Source organism: Rissa tridactyla, chromosome 9 (genome assembly GCF_028500815.1).
Source record: "Rissa tridactyla isolate bRisTri1 chromosome 9, bRisTri1.patW.cur.20221130, whole genome shotgun sequence".
Classification (NCBI taxonomy): Eukaryota; Metazoa; Chordata; class Aves; order Charadriiformes; family Laridae; genus Rissa; species Rissa tridactyla.
Window position 1 is genome coordinate 19,474,190 of NC_071474.1, and position 14,600 is coordinate 19,488,789.

A 14,600-nucleotide genomic window follows, 5' to 3' on the forward strand; every position below is an offset into this window, starting at 1 on the left:
AACATTGGAAAACAAAACTTGTGTCACCCCCTGTGCTTCAGAGCAACAGTTTAAACAGATGGGCTGTGACTTGCTTCCCTGTACACGGCTCATCAACACAGCAACGGAATGAAGACCCAGAACACCCAGAACTTTGGCTGGTCCTCTTGCTTAAATAAAGTGACTGCAAGGTTTTTCAACCGACTTTCTCTCTCACCTTGTGCTCCTTCAAATGCTTCCTGATTTTGCACTGAGGAGGCTGAGAAACGGAAGTAGACAAGTCATTAAGATTTAACAGAAAGGAATCAAGCTGGAAAATCTTGTTCAGTGCTTTCCTGTCTAGAACATGCAATGCTTGACAAGGTCAGGTTCTCACTGTACCGCTCAGGATAGCTAATTTTGCACCATTAGAACATCTACAGCCAGAACACTAGAACATTTATAGCCAGAAATAGAAAAGTAATAGCAGAAGGAGTGACAAAAGTGGAAGACAGAGCTCTCTGGTTACCTGTGGTGGTATCTAAGCAAGGGAGGCTGTTAATTCTTTTCACTCCTACTCATCGGACCCTTCCTCCCATCTCTGGGACTGTGCTCAATTCCCAATACCTCACCCCAATTGCCATATACCACCAGCAACCTGGCCTGAAGCCATTTCTGTTCCTGACAGGAACAAAAAAACTAGTGGGAGCTCTTTTTCTCTGATAAGGATCCACTAAATGCAAAGAACCAGCAGCATAAAAACACACGGCTTTCTTGCAAAACCTGATGGAGGCACAATGGGCGACCCAGGAAGAAGGCGACACCCCCTTTTCCCCTCTCCACAGGCAACGGGATGCTGTGTGGAGCCCAGGCTGAGGTCTGGCTTTGGGCATCTGCAGCTCTGTCCCCTCCTGCCACCTGTGTTTTACATCAGTCACCTTGACCCAAAGTAGATTAGTTCACAGACACTCTGCAACGCTAAACTTCATTTTACCTCCATTATGGGGACGGATTGTTCAGCATAGTTTTAGCCTTTTCTCCTAAGACACTATTAATAATGAGTACATTTCAGTGACAGTCATCAGCACTAAGTCTGTATAGAAATGCCATCTCATTTAAATATGCAGATTAATTTTACCTGCCTTTTATTCTTCAGAGCGCATAGTAATGGAAAACAGATAGCATCTAATCATGCCATTCATTTTCTGAGCGTAAGGCTACTGTTTGTTTTAATCAAACATCCTGCTGCAAAAAGCTATCAATAGGCGTGACTCATTACCTTTCCTGCCTTGCCCAAACATCATGCCCAACAATCCAGCCACCTATGGAAGCTAGGAGATCTCTAACCTAGAGGCAGGACAACTGCCCATCTCTGAAGCGGGCAGCAGTCGCTGCAGAGTGTGGGGACAGCCCAGCCAGCACACAGCCTGTGGCGTGCCCTCCTCGGGTCCTGCAGAGACGTCTTGACGCTGGGCAATCCTATTTACACAGCTTTCTCCAGGACAACTTCCCCAGCCTGGCAACCCAAAGGTAGGCTTCTTTTGCAGGTTTATACGTTCATCTAGCTGTTCTTTCCTCGGTTCTCTGAGGAAACTAAAAATTACCCACAGAAATTAATAGTGAGACTAAAAATGAGAAGTTTTGCCCATTAGGCCCCATCAAATGTTCAATCTTTCACCACGGTCACTCCATCTGGCTGAAGATCCAAGTCACAGGCACAGAAACACCAGCCTCCTCAAAAAGCCCCAGAGGAGGAGGCATGTGGAGACGGCGCAGGCGCCGTGGTCAGCATCACCTCTCCAGACCCAGCCTGAGAAATGGGAGCAGCTTAGAACGAGTGGTGCAATAAATGGAATTCGATACTGCAGTCACCGTGCTGCCTAATCCCCAGTCTACACGTCTGTCCTGTCAGGCTTTTTAGGTCACAGATATTTGCTTCCCTTGATATTATTTCTGAGTGTTCCCTGAAAAGCAGCACAGTTATAGGAATTGCATTTTACCCTGCTGTGATTCAGTACGTTGCACCACAAACAGTATTTGAGTATAACCCGTGTGGATTTCTAAAGAGAAAAACACAAGACTTGCTTTAGAGTAACATTTGTCCAGAAGCGAAGAGGCATGCCTGAAATAACTGGGTTTGAAAAGGCCAGCACAAGCAGTACTTCCAGTGCAGCTGAAACAAATAATATTTGCTTAGCAAAACATGAGTTCAGGATCTTGGCAGAAAGAACTTATTTTCCTCAAACAATTGTCAGGTTTTTTAAAAAAAATTAAATTAAGAGGTGGTCTTTCAACCAGTGAGCACCACTGAACACAGCTGATCAGAATCCCCCAATACAAGAGTCCTGCTTGAGAGAGTCATTTACGCCACTATATTTTCATGGTATTTCAGAAGTTCAGCAAACTTCTGAAAAGGGTATTTCTCAACCCCGAGTAGCTTAGCTGTTTGCTAATGCCAGGAGGTGGATTTTCTTCTTGCTGTTGACTCTCATGTAAGCATTGAGGCATCATGAGTTTTTCCAGGCTGATGTATCCCGTTGCTGTCTTGTTTGCTTATGCAAGTGCTTTACGTAATAGCCCCAATAAGGCTGACGCTTTCGTAAAGCAGCTGCGGCACAGGCAGCATTGTAAGAGTTCACCGCTAACAGCTTAGCTGACCTCTAAGAGTACAGGAAAACAAGTCCTACGCCCTCTAATATTCAAGCAAATTGAAGTGTTCAAGTTGTGTTATGACTTTGCGTTGCTGAAAAGGACACCTTGATAAGCAACATCCCAAAGCTCAAAGGGGATCAAATACCCCAAAATGTAAAAAGACACACTAAAATGGGGAGGTGGGGGGAGACGGAACCAAAACTCTTTTCCATTTAGTGTTACAGTCATGCTTAGTCCTGAGTCTGACCTGTGTAGCTGAATAGGTACTTAATCCAAAGTTCTTATATTAAAGAAGAAAATTATCAAGAAAAATCTGAAGTTAGATTATTTACCAGAGAAAGTCCAGCTGGCCTTCCCAAGCTTAAACTCTCCCTTTGAACCCGGTCTGCAAGTCTTCTGCTGGTTTCAGCTGAAGGAGCAAGTGACCCTCTAGCAGGCGGGCCTGTCACCCACTTTCCATAAGGAGACTTTCTCAGGAATAAGCAATTGTTTAATGAGCCTTCAAACTAGCTCAGTTTTCTTTCAACCAATCAAAGATGCATCCTTCACCTCTTTAAATACATGACTAGATGAGCCCAGCTGGAAACTTACTTTTCTGATGCAGGATGGAAGGACTTTCTCCAAGGACTTAACTCCTTCCCTGCCTGATGCTTTACAAACACTCCTCTTTTATGCCAGTAACTATGCTATGCCCATTGGCCTGCAGAAGAGAAGGCTCAGGAAAGATCTCATTGGTGCGTATGAATATCCAATGGGAGGGAGTGAAGAGGATGGAGCCAGGCTCTTCTCAGGGGTATCCAATGACAGGACAAGAGGCAACTAGCGCAAACTGAAATACAGGAAATTCCACTTAAGCAGAAAGAAAAACTTTTTTACTGTTAGAGTGGTAAAACACCAGAGTAGGGTTCCCAAGCAGATTGTGGAGTCTCCAGCCTTGGAGATGCTCTAAACCCAACTGGACGTGGTCCTGGGCAGCCTGCTAGAGCTGACCCTGCTTTCAGCAGGTGATACAGTCTCCAGAGCCCCCTTCTCACCTCAACCGGTTCTGCCATGCTGTGTCCCTGCAGCACAGCACCGCCACAGCACCTGTCACATGGCACAGATCGCCCCTGTAGTGTGACTGTACGTGATCCTCTGACACGTGTAACTGTTCTCTTCTGTATTATCTCAGCCTCTTTCTCCATGTGAGTATACCTGTGAAGAGACCTTAAGTCCCGAGAACTAAAAACGTGATGGTGGATGGGTGATGAAGCGGGAGCCTCTGCCTTTCTTCAGGAGACCCCATGCAATAATCAGCTAAATAGGCTTCGTTTTTTGCAGCGTTATTGGTTCTTCCTTGAAGCCACATTTTTTAATTTCACTTCTCCCCACTTATTTTAGGTTTTTCCCTTCTAGTCAGTTTGCCCAGATTCAAGGGTGCAAGTGTCAGTGCATCACCTCCAGCTGCGCAGTGTGTCAGTACATTTAATTCTTTCCTTTAGCACAAAGGGATTATTATCCCATTTGATTTTAATCAGCTTCTGGGAATATACGCAGCCATTCTCCTGTGCAAGTTGTCCTTTGTATGAGGATTCTGTTTTTAGAAGCACCTCACGTGAGCTGGATCAAGGATTAGCAGTGGGTATTTCCGAGCACTCGTGGTCACAGTTAACATCCTTTGGGCTTTTTCTGCTAACAGAAGGAAAAAAAAAAAAAATCCTTCCTGGGGGACTTAAGTCTGAAACAGAATCAAATGATTCAGTGGCCAAGCCATACCGGAACCTCCCATGAACAGTCCCATGATTTGCAGGCAGTTGTACTCTGGCCAGAATAGGGCAGGGGGAGGATCTGCCAGAAATCTTTTTGAAAGAGCTTTTAAGCTGCTTTTGGCACAAGCAAGACCTTGTTTCTACAGACTCACAGGCAACACAGAAGAAAACCTTCCTTTTCTGTGCCCCACGCCTGTGTGGATCACTCCTCCATTAGGGCTTATCTACCTCTCACATAATGAAGCCTGCAACTTAATCAAGGGAGGCAGCAACAGGCCTGGGCTTTCAAGATAGACTTTCTGCCTCTTCCCATTTGCACAGCCGCAGTTTCTATGAGTTTATTTGTTTTACCTAGCCCCCAGTCCACCTCAGCAAAAATAAAAAAAGGAAAAAAAAAAAGGAAGGCGGCCTCCAGCATGCAGGAGCTCTACACCTTTGTGTTTCTCGGAGTTTTAAAGCAATTGCCTCAGCCACCCACCAGTCGCTGGCACAAGACAGAGAAAGATCATCCCAGTTTTATCGCAATGAGTCGAACAAGGTATGCAGCAAGTCATGAGCTGAAGCAGGAATTCAACCCACCAATTCCAAACTATCTCTTGCCCTTGCCGTATTGATATCTTATCCTCTCTGCTTTAGTTTCAGAAAGGACGCGATAGCTGAATCGCTGAGGGTTATAGCTTCAGGGTACATTCCTGACCAAAACACAGTTACCTGGCAACTTCGTCCTGACAGCTGTGAAATCAGCCACGGAAAGGAAGGGTAAACGATGCTTACTATGCCCAAGCAATCACCCTCTCCAGGCAGGAGCCACCACAGTGTTCAGTGTTGACAGTACAGAACCGATTAAAACATTCATTTATGTAAATATGAGTGCTGTCAAAATGGCATATTTAACTGATGTAGTACCTGGGGGCTGTAACAGAGTTCAGCGCCTACCGGGTGCACATGCTGTGTACCTGCTCAGGGACCAGAGCGAGTGAAAAACAACGCTCCCATGCCCTGAAAGCCATAAACAAGAACAATTTTGACTTGGTAACTGCCTAATCCTTTATCCTAAAGGCAAAGTAGCCCTTCTGCCCTCCTCTCCTGTTCTACAGGCAGAAGGTCTGCTCCAAAGCCACCTTTTCATTTAAGAGCAAATGCCTCACAGAGTTTGAAATGTTAAGCAGCAAAATGAGGCACAACAGCGTGAGAGTAATACCAAGCAATACAGTGCTTTAACGTATTACTAAAAAAAAAAAAAAGGAAGAAAATCAACCAAAAACTTTATTTAGTAGAAAATTATCAGAAGACAAAATTAGTCTATTTGAATATTTGAAGCATTACACTGACAACATAGTTATTAAAGACAATTCCCGTTCTCCTAAAGTGTAATCCCGTTTCATACTGCACCCTTTATTTGTTGCTTTCATCCTTACAGAGAGGCTGTAAAGCTCTTCTTCTGCAATGCTATCAAAAAAGAAGTCCTCATTGAAGATGGGATTTCTGCTTCTCTTTATAACAGTGCTTCTCTGCTTCTGTGTTTTCCCTGGCACCAGGGAGAAGGTGATACAGCAGTTTATGGTTTTGGGCTCCACAGAGTCATCATATAAACCCTCCGCACTGATCAGGCGGATTCGCAGCCTTTCATTTTCTGAGCAGTATTCAGCCCACAGCCTCAACATGCCTCCCTTGTCCATTACCACCGTGCTCTCTCCCACGAGTCTCTCCCGGCTGCGGGTCAGGTCCAGGGGAAAGATGGGAGAACAGGACATGCTAAAGCTACGGGTGGCAATCAGCCCCTCTGAGGCCCGCCTGATGGCACTGGGGCTGTTATCAGTGGAGCTGCTCTCCTCTGTAGAGAAAGAATTGTTTCTGGCCACATTGGATTTGTTCTTGGCTTTCAGCGCTCGGCAGAGCAACCCCTCCTGACTTTGTGTTTTGATCAGGGAGCAGGATCTGGGAGGTGACCTGCTGAGAAGCGGAGAACTGAAAGGAGAGGAATCGCTGGAGGAGGCGGTATCGCTGTCGCAGGCGCCTTGCCTGTGCAGAGAGAGATGCTTGGGAGGCAGCCTCACAGAAGCAAAGCTGATGGCAATGGGATTAGACATACTCCCTTTGCCACTGAATGTATTCGCTCTGGATCGAGACAGCATCAGGCTGGGCAAAGCACCGCGCGGGTCACCATGGAAGATAGACTCCTTTCTCCTGGTGTGGGGACTCTCCAGCAAAGTGCAGAAGCCGTAGGAAGTGGGGGCCCTGGGAAAGTGAGGCAGGGAGAGCGCTGCTTGGGACTGTGGGTCCGAGTTAGTGCTTTCTTCCTCCAGAGCTGGGATCTCTTCAGCACTTTCCACCTGAATGACATGTGGCAAAGAAGAGCTGGGTCTGTAGGCACAAGAATTAAGAACTGCATCTTCTGCACTGTGTTCCTGGTGCGAGCCAGTGTCCTTAACAGGGACAGAGCTGGTCAACCTGGGGGGAATGCAGAATTCAGGGATTCTGTCAGGGGTGAGCACATTAGGAAACGCAGCAGCTCCCAGTCGGGCTTTTTCAGGCAGGTTTTGGCCAGGCGGCAGTCCCAGGAAGGAGGAGCTAGAGAGGTTTCCATTTTCATGGGATGTTCTGATCTTTTCAAAGAACCACATCACTGTAGCTGGGCAAGAGCTCCTCAAAGGGGAAGAGCCTGAAGTACAAATCCACCTACAAACACACAAAGATGCAAAAGTACATGAACATCCTTCTTGGACACACTACAAGCAAGCAAGGCACGGAGGATGCCATTCAAGACAGGACTGGCACAAGCCCAGTCAATCCACAGGTTCAAAACAGCCTCTGCCCAGCACGCTACCTTAGCAAAGTCGGATGGATTTCACCACAAGAACAGAACTAAGCCACTGAAGAGATTAAACAGTATCGAGTCACTACCAGGGGAAAACTGTCCCTCCTCTGACAAACCCCACCGTATTTCTCCCTTAGCAGAGGACGTACCTTGCCAAGTGGAAGCCCCTCGCTCTCTCCAGCTGCCCCCGCTCGATGGTCCCCGGCGCCAGCTCCCACCCCGGCGCACACCCCGGCAGTTACCTCGGGCCGCCCCTTTTCTAGCGGCGCCGGGCACCTCCCAGTCGCGCTGCCGGCGGAGGGGGCGCGACCTTGCCAAGGGAGGAACCTGCGAAATGGGCCTTTCACGGGAAAGCGCTTTTTGATGAAAGGGAGGGAGGGAGGGAAGGAAAGAAGGAAGGAGGGAGCAGCGGCTGCGCCCGGCGCTCGGCACCCGCCGGCGAGCGCGGCGGGACGGAGCGGCCGAAGCCCCCCGTACTCCAAGCAGCCCCTCGTCCTTCCCCCGCTTCCCGTCTCTTTTTGATTAATATCTATTTGCAGAGGCGTCCCGAGGTTTTTGGAGATTAACTAACAAACCCAGGACAAAGGCAGAATTGTCTCGGTGCTTCTTTTCTTCTGGAGATGCTGGCAGGTTTCCAGCGTTAGAGCAGTAGGAAGTGGGGATTGTGGTTTTTCAAGTTCATTTGAGAAGAACTTTGCTGCTTTTCTGCATCTGGATTTGTGCCCTCTCCCCCCCTCATTATCCACCAAGAACATGAGACAAGAGAGCCCTGACCCAGTGCCCTATCGCCGGTACTGAGCAACAGCAGAAACAGGAATGCAGCTGGTGAGGAGAAAGACAAGGCAGAAAATGCTGTGGCAAGTCACCTTGAAATGGAGTATGTCAAAAGCACAGTCACACATGACGCTTAACAGACACTGGACAGAGCCAGGTGGGATCCATGAGTTTTCCCACCACAGTTCTGCAATGCAGCAGAACTCAAACGGACACCTGCAAACTCTCTACAATTATTCTGCAAGCTGCAAATAGGAATCTCAACTGCCAAGCCCGGAAGGTCTCCCAAACAGGTTGGCTAAACACTTAATTGAAGCTGTATTCCTGTAACACAGCGACATCAGACAAATAATTTTCTGTCTTTCCTTTTCCCGCTTAAGAGCTAAAGTTCATGTTTACTGAGTGCTCGAAATAGGCAAGATGTGCTCAGAGAAAACAAATCAAGTGGGTTACAGGGGCAGGGAACATTTTGAACCTGCTGAAAGATTTAGCTGGGAACACGCAGGTTCTGGGTCTGAGCCTCACCTCTCTCCGGCTTGTTTTACACCAGCTAAGCTTACTTTCGTAATAATCCTCCAGTGATTCCAATCAGAGAAAATTCTTTCTGCCATGCTTTGTAAAAAGGTTCAGGACACCCCAAGTGCTCTAGTAACATTTCAGTTGTCAGTGTTTTTGCAGGTTACTTAAATGGATTTACTTGCTGTGGATGTGGTTCAAGTAATCTCCAATCTAATTTAGAGGCTTCCAGAGAGGATTCCTGCTTTCCCCAGTTAATGAGACTTTTCAGCAGCATAGTAAGAGGAGCTGTTGGAGCCACTGGGATGTTCTCCTTTGGGAAGCAGAGCACAGCCATGATCCGTTCAGACCAGACAATGCAGTGATATATATCGCACATTACACACTGTAGCTTCCAAACAGTGAGCTTTGTTCCAAAATATACACCTCTCCTTTTAATACCAAGGAAAGATTTGATTCTAAAAATGGAGAAAAATGAAGGAAATGGAGCTTTTTAGTGGGAACCTTATTGCCTCCAGTAACAGTTCACGGAAGTATTTCAGATACGGCAACCATAGCAATTACACATAATCACACAGAATGGTTCAGGTTGGAAGGGACCTTAAAGATCATCTAGTTCCAATGCCCCTGCCCTGGGCAGGGACACCTCCCACTAGACCAGGCTGCTCAAAGCCCCATCCAGCCTGGCCTTGAACACCTCCAGGGATGGGGCATCCACAGCTTCTCTGGGCAACCTGTTCCAGCGCCTCACCACCCTCACAGTAAAGAATTTCTTCCTGATATCCAATCTAAATCTTCCCTCTTTCAGTTTGAGGCCATTAACCTGCGTTCTGTCATTACACTCACTGATAAAGAGTCCCTCCCCATGCTTCCTGTAGGCCTCCTTTAGGTACTGGAAGGCTGCTATAGGGTCTTCCCAGACCCTTCTCTTCCCCAGGCTGAACAACACCAACTCTCTCAGCCTGTCCTCATAGCAGAGGGGCTCCAGCCCTCTGATCATCTTTGTGGCCCTCTGCTGGACCCGTTCCAACAGGTCCATGTCCTTCTTGTGGTGAGGACTCCAGAGCTGGATGCAGGACTCCAGGTGGGGTCTCACCAGAGCAGAGGGGCAGAGTCACCTCCCTCGACCTGCTGGCCACGCTTCTTTTGATGCAGCCCAGGATGCGGGTGGCCTTCTGGGCTGCAAGTGTGCATTGCCTGCTCGTGATGAGCTTCTCGTCCACCAGCACCCCCAAGTCCTTCTCCTCAGGGCTGCTCCCAAGCCATTCTCCGCCCAACCTGTATTTGTACCTGGGGTTGCCATGACCCACGTGTAGGACCTTGCGCTTGGCCTGGTTGAACTTCACGAGGTTTGCACAGGCCCACATCTCAAGCCTGTCAAGATCCCTCTGGATGGCATCCCTTCCCTCCAGTGTGTTGACTGTGCCACACAGCTTGGTGTCGTTGGCAAACTTGCTGAGGGTGCACTCAATCTCACTGTCCATGTCACCAACAAAGATGTTAAACAGCACTGGTCCCAGTACTGACCACTGAGGAACAGCACTCGTCACTGGTTTCCATATGGACATTGAGCCACAATTAGCTTCAGGTATATTAAGTCCACAGCTAGCATCAGGCAGTAGCGAAATAAAGCGGCTACCTTGTTTCAGGTACTTAATTTCCATTTAGTCTCTTTAGGCTTCCTCCACAGTTAGTGAGAAAAGCTAGAGTTTTTCCCAAGGGTAATTCAGAGTTTCCAGATCTCAGTTGCCTCTCTCCCTCTGGTGACTGCAAAGAGAGAGCAGGTGCCTAATGTTGGGTGGTTCGTATCCTCCCCTTCCTAATGAAGCCTGCACTTTATAGCCATTTAACAGATTGCTGATGTGCTGGGAGTTCGGCAACACTTAAGTACTTGTACATCCCCCGTGGAAACAGGCACTCAAATGTATGATTAGCTGTTTAGTTTCCTGTGTTCAAAACGGTTTCTCTTTCCTTGATTAGCTTCAGAGCATAATTAAAACACATTGCCAACAAGGCTTCCGGTTGCTAAAAAAAAAAAAAGTGTCTGTAATAAAGCACTTTTAAACCGGAAGGGATGTAATTCGTGGCAGTGCTTTATTACAACTCCTGTACCGAGTTACAGGTGAAACCCTGGGATCTGGCCAGGGGCTGGAGAAGCTGTGGCAAAAGGAAGTGTCCTACCCGAGCAACACGGGACGAAGCCGGCATTTTTCCTTCAGGTGTTCACTGATTTTACTTCTCTGCTGCCGTTTGGACTTCACTCGGTTTAATGACCCGACTCGGGCAACGTCCGGCGGTCCCTGTCCCGCCCCCGCCTCCCCGCCGGGCTGGCCGCGGGGGCCGGGCTGGTGGCCGGGCCGGTTGCCGGGCCGGGGGGGAGCCGCCGCGGGCCCCGGGCACCACCTGCCGGCCGCGCCTCTGCGGGGAGGCCAAGGCTGCGGTAGGGAAGGGGTTGGGGCAAGTTAACAAATTCGTATCCGCCGAAACGTGCTGGAAACCGAGCCTGCCAGGTCCCTGGAAAGCTTTCCCTTTTTGTTTAACTGAGCTGATCTAAGTTTTTAATTCCGTGTTTAGTTTACAAATTATTTAATTCTCCTGCAAACAATAGCAATGTCCTGGTTACTGGTTCAAAACAAAACAAAACGTAGTAGTTCTACAAGCTCCTGAGCATGGGAGTATCACGCATACACCTGCACACAAACTACCATAGCATATTTCTGTAATAGGGGATCGGAACACCTCTCTTATGAAGAAAGGCTGAGGGATTTGGGTCTCTTCAGTCTGGAAAAATGACGACTGAGGGGGGGATCTTATCAATACTTATAAATACTTAAAGGGTGGGTGTCAGGAGGATGGGGCCGGGCTCTTTTCAGTGGTGCCCAGTGACAGGACAAGAGGTAACGGGCACAAACTTGAACATAGGAAGTTCCACCTAAACATGAGGAGGAACTTCTTTACCCTGAGGGTGGCAGAGCACTGGAACAGGCTGCCCAGAGAGGTGGTGGAGTCTCCAACTCTGGAGACATTCAAAACCCTCCTGGACACGTTCCTGTGTAACCTGCTGTAGGTGACCCTGCTCTGGCAGGGGGGTTGGAGAAGACCTCCAGGGGTCCCTTCCAACCCCTATCATTTTGTGTTTCTGTGATCATTACCCTGTATAACTGCAAGGCCTGTCCAGTGCAGCTATTACAGTAGAAGACATCTCTACCTGGAATAATGACACAAACTCATCACTGTTTTCCCAGTCTCCATCATTGACATTGACTGGTTCAAGGGCCTGGAAGTGCAAGGGGAAACCTTTCACTAGGGTCAGTGGCTTACAGCGGGTAAAGGCAGGAGGCCTTTAGGAGCTGACAGCCTTTGGATGATGTGCAGCAGGGGAGGCGAAGCCCTCCTTGTCCAGCCAAGATGAGTAGGAAGATAAAAAAGAAAAACTTCTGGCCCTGCTGTGAAAGGGGGAGGTGTGGAAGACAGGCATGGATGAGACAGCACATAACAGCTTGCCATTCTTAAAGAAACAGAAATGGCTCAGTGCACTATACTACCTTAAACATGCAAAATTTCCACAGGCTTCTGTGAGAATAAAAAAACCTTGTTCAGTTTTATTTTCCTAAAGAAAGCAGCATCAACTCAGATGTAGTTCCTTGAAAAAACCTTCAACCAACTGAGAGGCACCCAGATTTTTTTTTTCATTAGAGATTCATATCATGAGCAAATTTATAGCACATCGATTCATTCCTGTCACTTTGACAAAGCTCAAAGATATCTATTAGCAGTCTGCTTGCCACTTCTCACCTTAATCAAGTCATCACTTGTATAGTAGTACAAATTAGACAGAGAGGTTCAGCAAATCTAATCTGAAAACTTCATCTTTCTTCTCTTATTTTGTATTATATAGTAGTTTATATCTTACCTCATCAGCAAAGGCAAATTTCTGCATAGCTTTATGAGAAGTGCCCATGATCCTTTAAATGAACAAATGAAAGAACAGGTGCCTGAGTGCTGCTTGGCAGCACCAGCATAGGAGTGGCAGGGCTCTTTAGGCACTTTGGGACTTTATGTAAAGTATCTTAAGTACCTTGAGTTGCAACAGTATGAACTGAAAAAAATCTAAAGGATCCTCAAGAAAGCCAGAACTGGCTTGAGAAAGGAAAAAAATAGAAGAGAGGGAGATTATTTAACTGAAAGAAATATGATGGGCAGAATGACTCTGCTTGTTTTGCTTGCTTCTGAAAAAAAAAAAAGGGGGGGGCGGGGTGGGCTTTGAGCTCTGTTGCACTGCTCCTGTTTGGAAGTAAGAGGAAAGTGTGACTCTCAGTCAAGTCTTGGCAAATTGTTGCCCGTCAGTGACTTTCTGTGACTAAATCTTAAACTTCAAAAGAGAAAAGGACTGAGGGACTCAAAAGTAGACTGCCGTTCTGAAGGGTGACAGGGAAGTGTCTGGTCTTCCATCAGTGAATTAATATTATTAGAATGGTTAAAGGATGACTGATCAGGAAGATAATTTCACAGTTTTGTTGCTATGGATGTACACTCACTCTGACAGGCCAGTTATAAGATCACAGGCAAGTTATGCAGGCACAAAGAACGGAAATTGAATTTCCTCTAAACAAAGATTTACATACAATAGATTACTCTGCAAGTGCCTTTAATCTACATTCTTGAAGTCATGGCAGTAGCAGAGGTGTGTAGGTTGGCCAAGCATTCGGGCTGTCAGACCCTGGAACACCAAAACACGGAAGACAACGGTGCGTTGTCAGGAGAGACAGAGCATTCTGGGGTATGCTGTTGTTCTTCTAGCAGTAATAGTTTAACATCAGTAGCTAGAGCTATCGAGCACAAATAAGTCACACAGTTGCATTGGTTTAGGATATAGCGGCTTACCTTAAAAAGCAGTGTTGAGGCAATGCTGCCATGAGCTGTCAGCCCTGAAAGCAAGCTTTTTTCTGTTCTGTCCACTGGGATTTAGGGTACAACTGATTTTACAAACAGAGTCTTCACAGCTTCTCCAACTTTTTTAACGACCCTCTGGTGTATTCTGTCAATGCATAATTGGAGAAGAAAAAGGAAAAGATGACGATTTGACATAAAGCAAATATAATTGTGAAAAGAACTTAAAAACGCTCTCCCTAAAGGGTAGATATGTCTCATCTTGAACATGGAAGAAAGCCTAGCGATTTCTCCCCAGATCTGACTCTCTTGAACAGCATTAGAGGGGAAGAACACGTGGGTGGGAGCAAACTTTGTAGCTAGACAGAAGGAACACATATCCAAGGGACTGGTGTATAAACTGCCGTGTTAGTAGATGTTTCACGTCAGTTTTATAGGACTGAACACAATGAAAACCTAAAAATTCCTATGATATTTCCCAGGATTTGCAGCTCTGTATTGCATGCTCTACGTTTCTTTCAAGAACTCTGGGATATGGGGAAACCAGACCTAGAGCTGGCCACAGGTCAACATGTTCAGGTCACTGTTCTGTTGTGGAAGATTGACTTCTTATTTAGGAAAACAGCCCGGGCTTTCACTTACCAGGCTAGGTCTGTAAAACATGAACATTTCATGATTTCCAGAAACAGAAATCTGACATGGGTGGGAGAGCTCATGCTGTAGGCCACTGCATCAGCATGTTGTAGATTCATATGACTGCAAGATAATCAACACCTCTAAATGTGATGAAAGAGCTTTCCTTCCTGAAACCTGCATTCCTTGTCTTGCACTGAGGTTAACTTCAGTTGCTTGTTCCCCTCAATACATCTATCTAGGCCTGATTTCAGGGCAGGCTTCTTGCCACTCAGACAGGGAAATACTTCTTTGGATTTTCTGAAAAAAAGTCCACCAAACAGATCAGTTTTCACAGGGATGTGCTGTGTTGCAGCACTAATGACCACCATTCATCTCATGGCTTTATAGAGTTATTGTGCTGTGGCTTGTAGCAGGATATACCCCAGTTACTGAAATTTGAGAATTATAGCTTATATTTTCCTCAGGGTAAATATAAAATCGGGCAGTGCAACTTTATAATTTATAGAATAGAATATTTCAGTTGGAGGGGACCTACAGCGATCATCTAGTCCAACTGCCTGACCACTTCAGAGCTGACCAAAAGTTAAAGCATGTTATTAAGGGCATTG

At 46.8% G+C, this 14,600-nt stretch overlaps 1 protein-coding gene across 2 annotated transcripts; it reads right to left on the reverse strand.

Moving 5' to 3' along the window:
• Positions 1-5,606: 5,606 nt before the first annotated feature.
• On the reverse strand, positions 5,607-13,478 carry LOC128915194 (C2 calcium-dependent domain-containing protein 4C-like). Of its 2 annotated transcripts, none has more exons than XM_054215253.1 (2): positions 13,351-13,478; positions 5,607-7,037 (listed from the first exon to the last, which is right to left on the reverse strand). In XM_054215253.1, the coding sequence occupies exons 1-2, from the start codon at positions 13,380-13,382 to the stop codon at positions 5,681-5,683; spliced, it is 1,389 nt and encodes a 462-aa protein (XP_054071228.1). In that variant the 5' UTR covers positions 13,383-13,478; the 3' UTR covers positions 5,607-5,680. The 2 variants fall into 2 exon arrangements, with proteins under 2 accessions (XP_054071228.1, XP_054071227.1); XM_054215252.1 differs by lacking the exon at positions 13,351-13,478 and adding an exon at positions 9,757-10,701.
• Between the last annotated feature and the right edge of the window lie 1,122 nt (positions 13,479-14,600).

What these genes read in the sequence shown, in the direction of transcription:
- LOC128915194 (XM_054215252.1), bottom strand. Translation starts at nt 10,130, where the DNA reads ATGGAAATTAAGTACCTGAAACAAGGTAGCCGCTTTATTTCGCTACTG. An exon ending in GTGGGTCATGGCAACCCCAG is followed by an intron (nt 7,038 to 9,756) that starts GTACAAATACAG and finishes GTGTGTTTGTAG; the next exon opens with GTGGATTTGTACTTCAGGCT.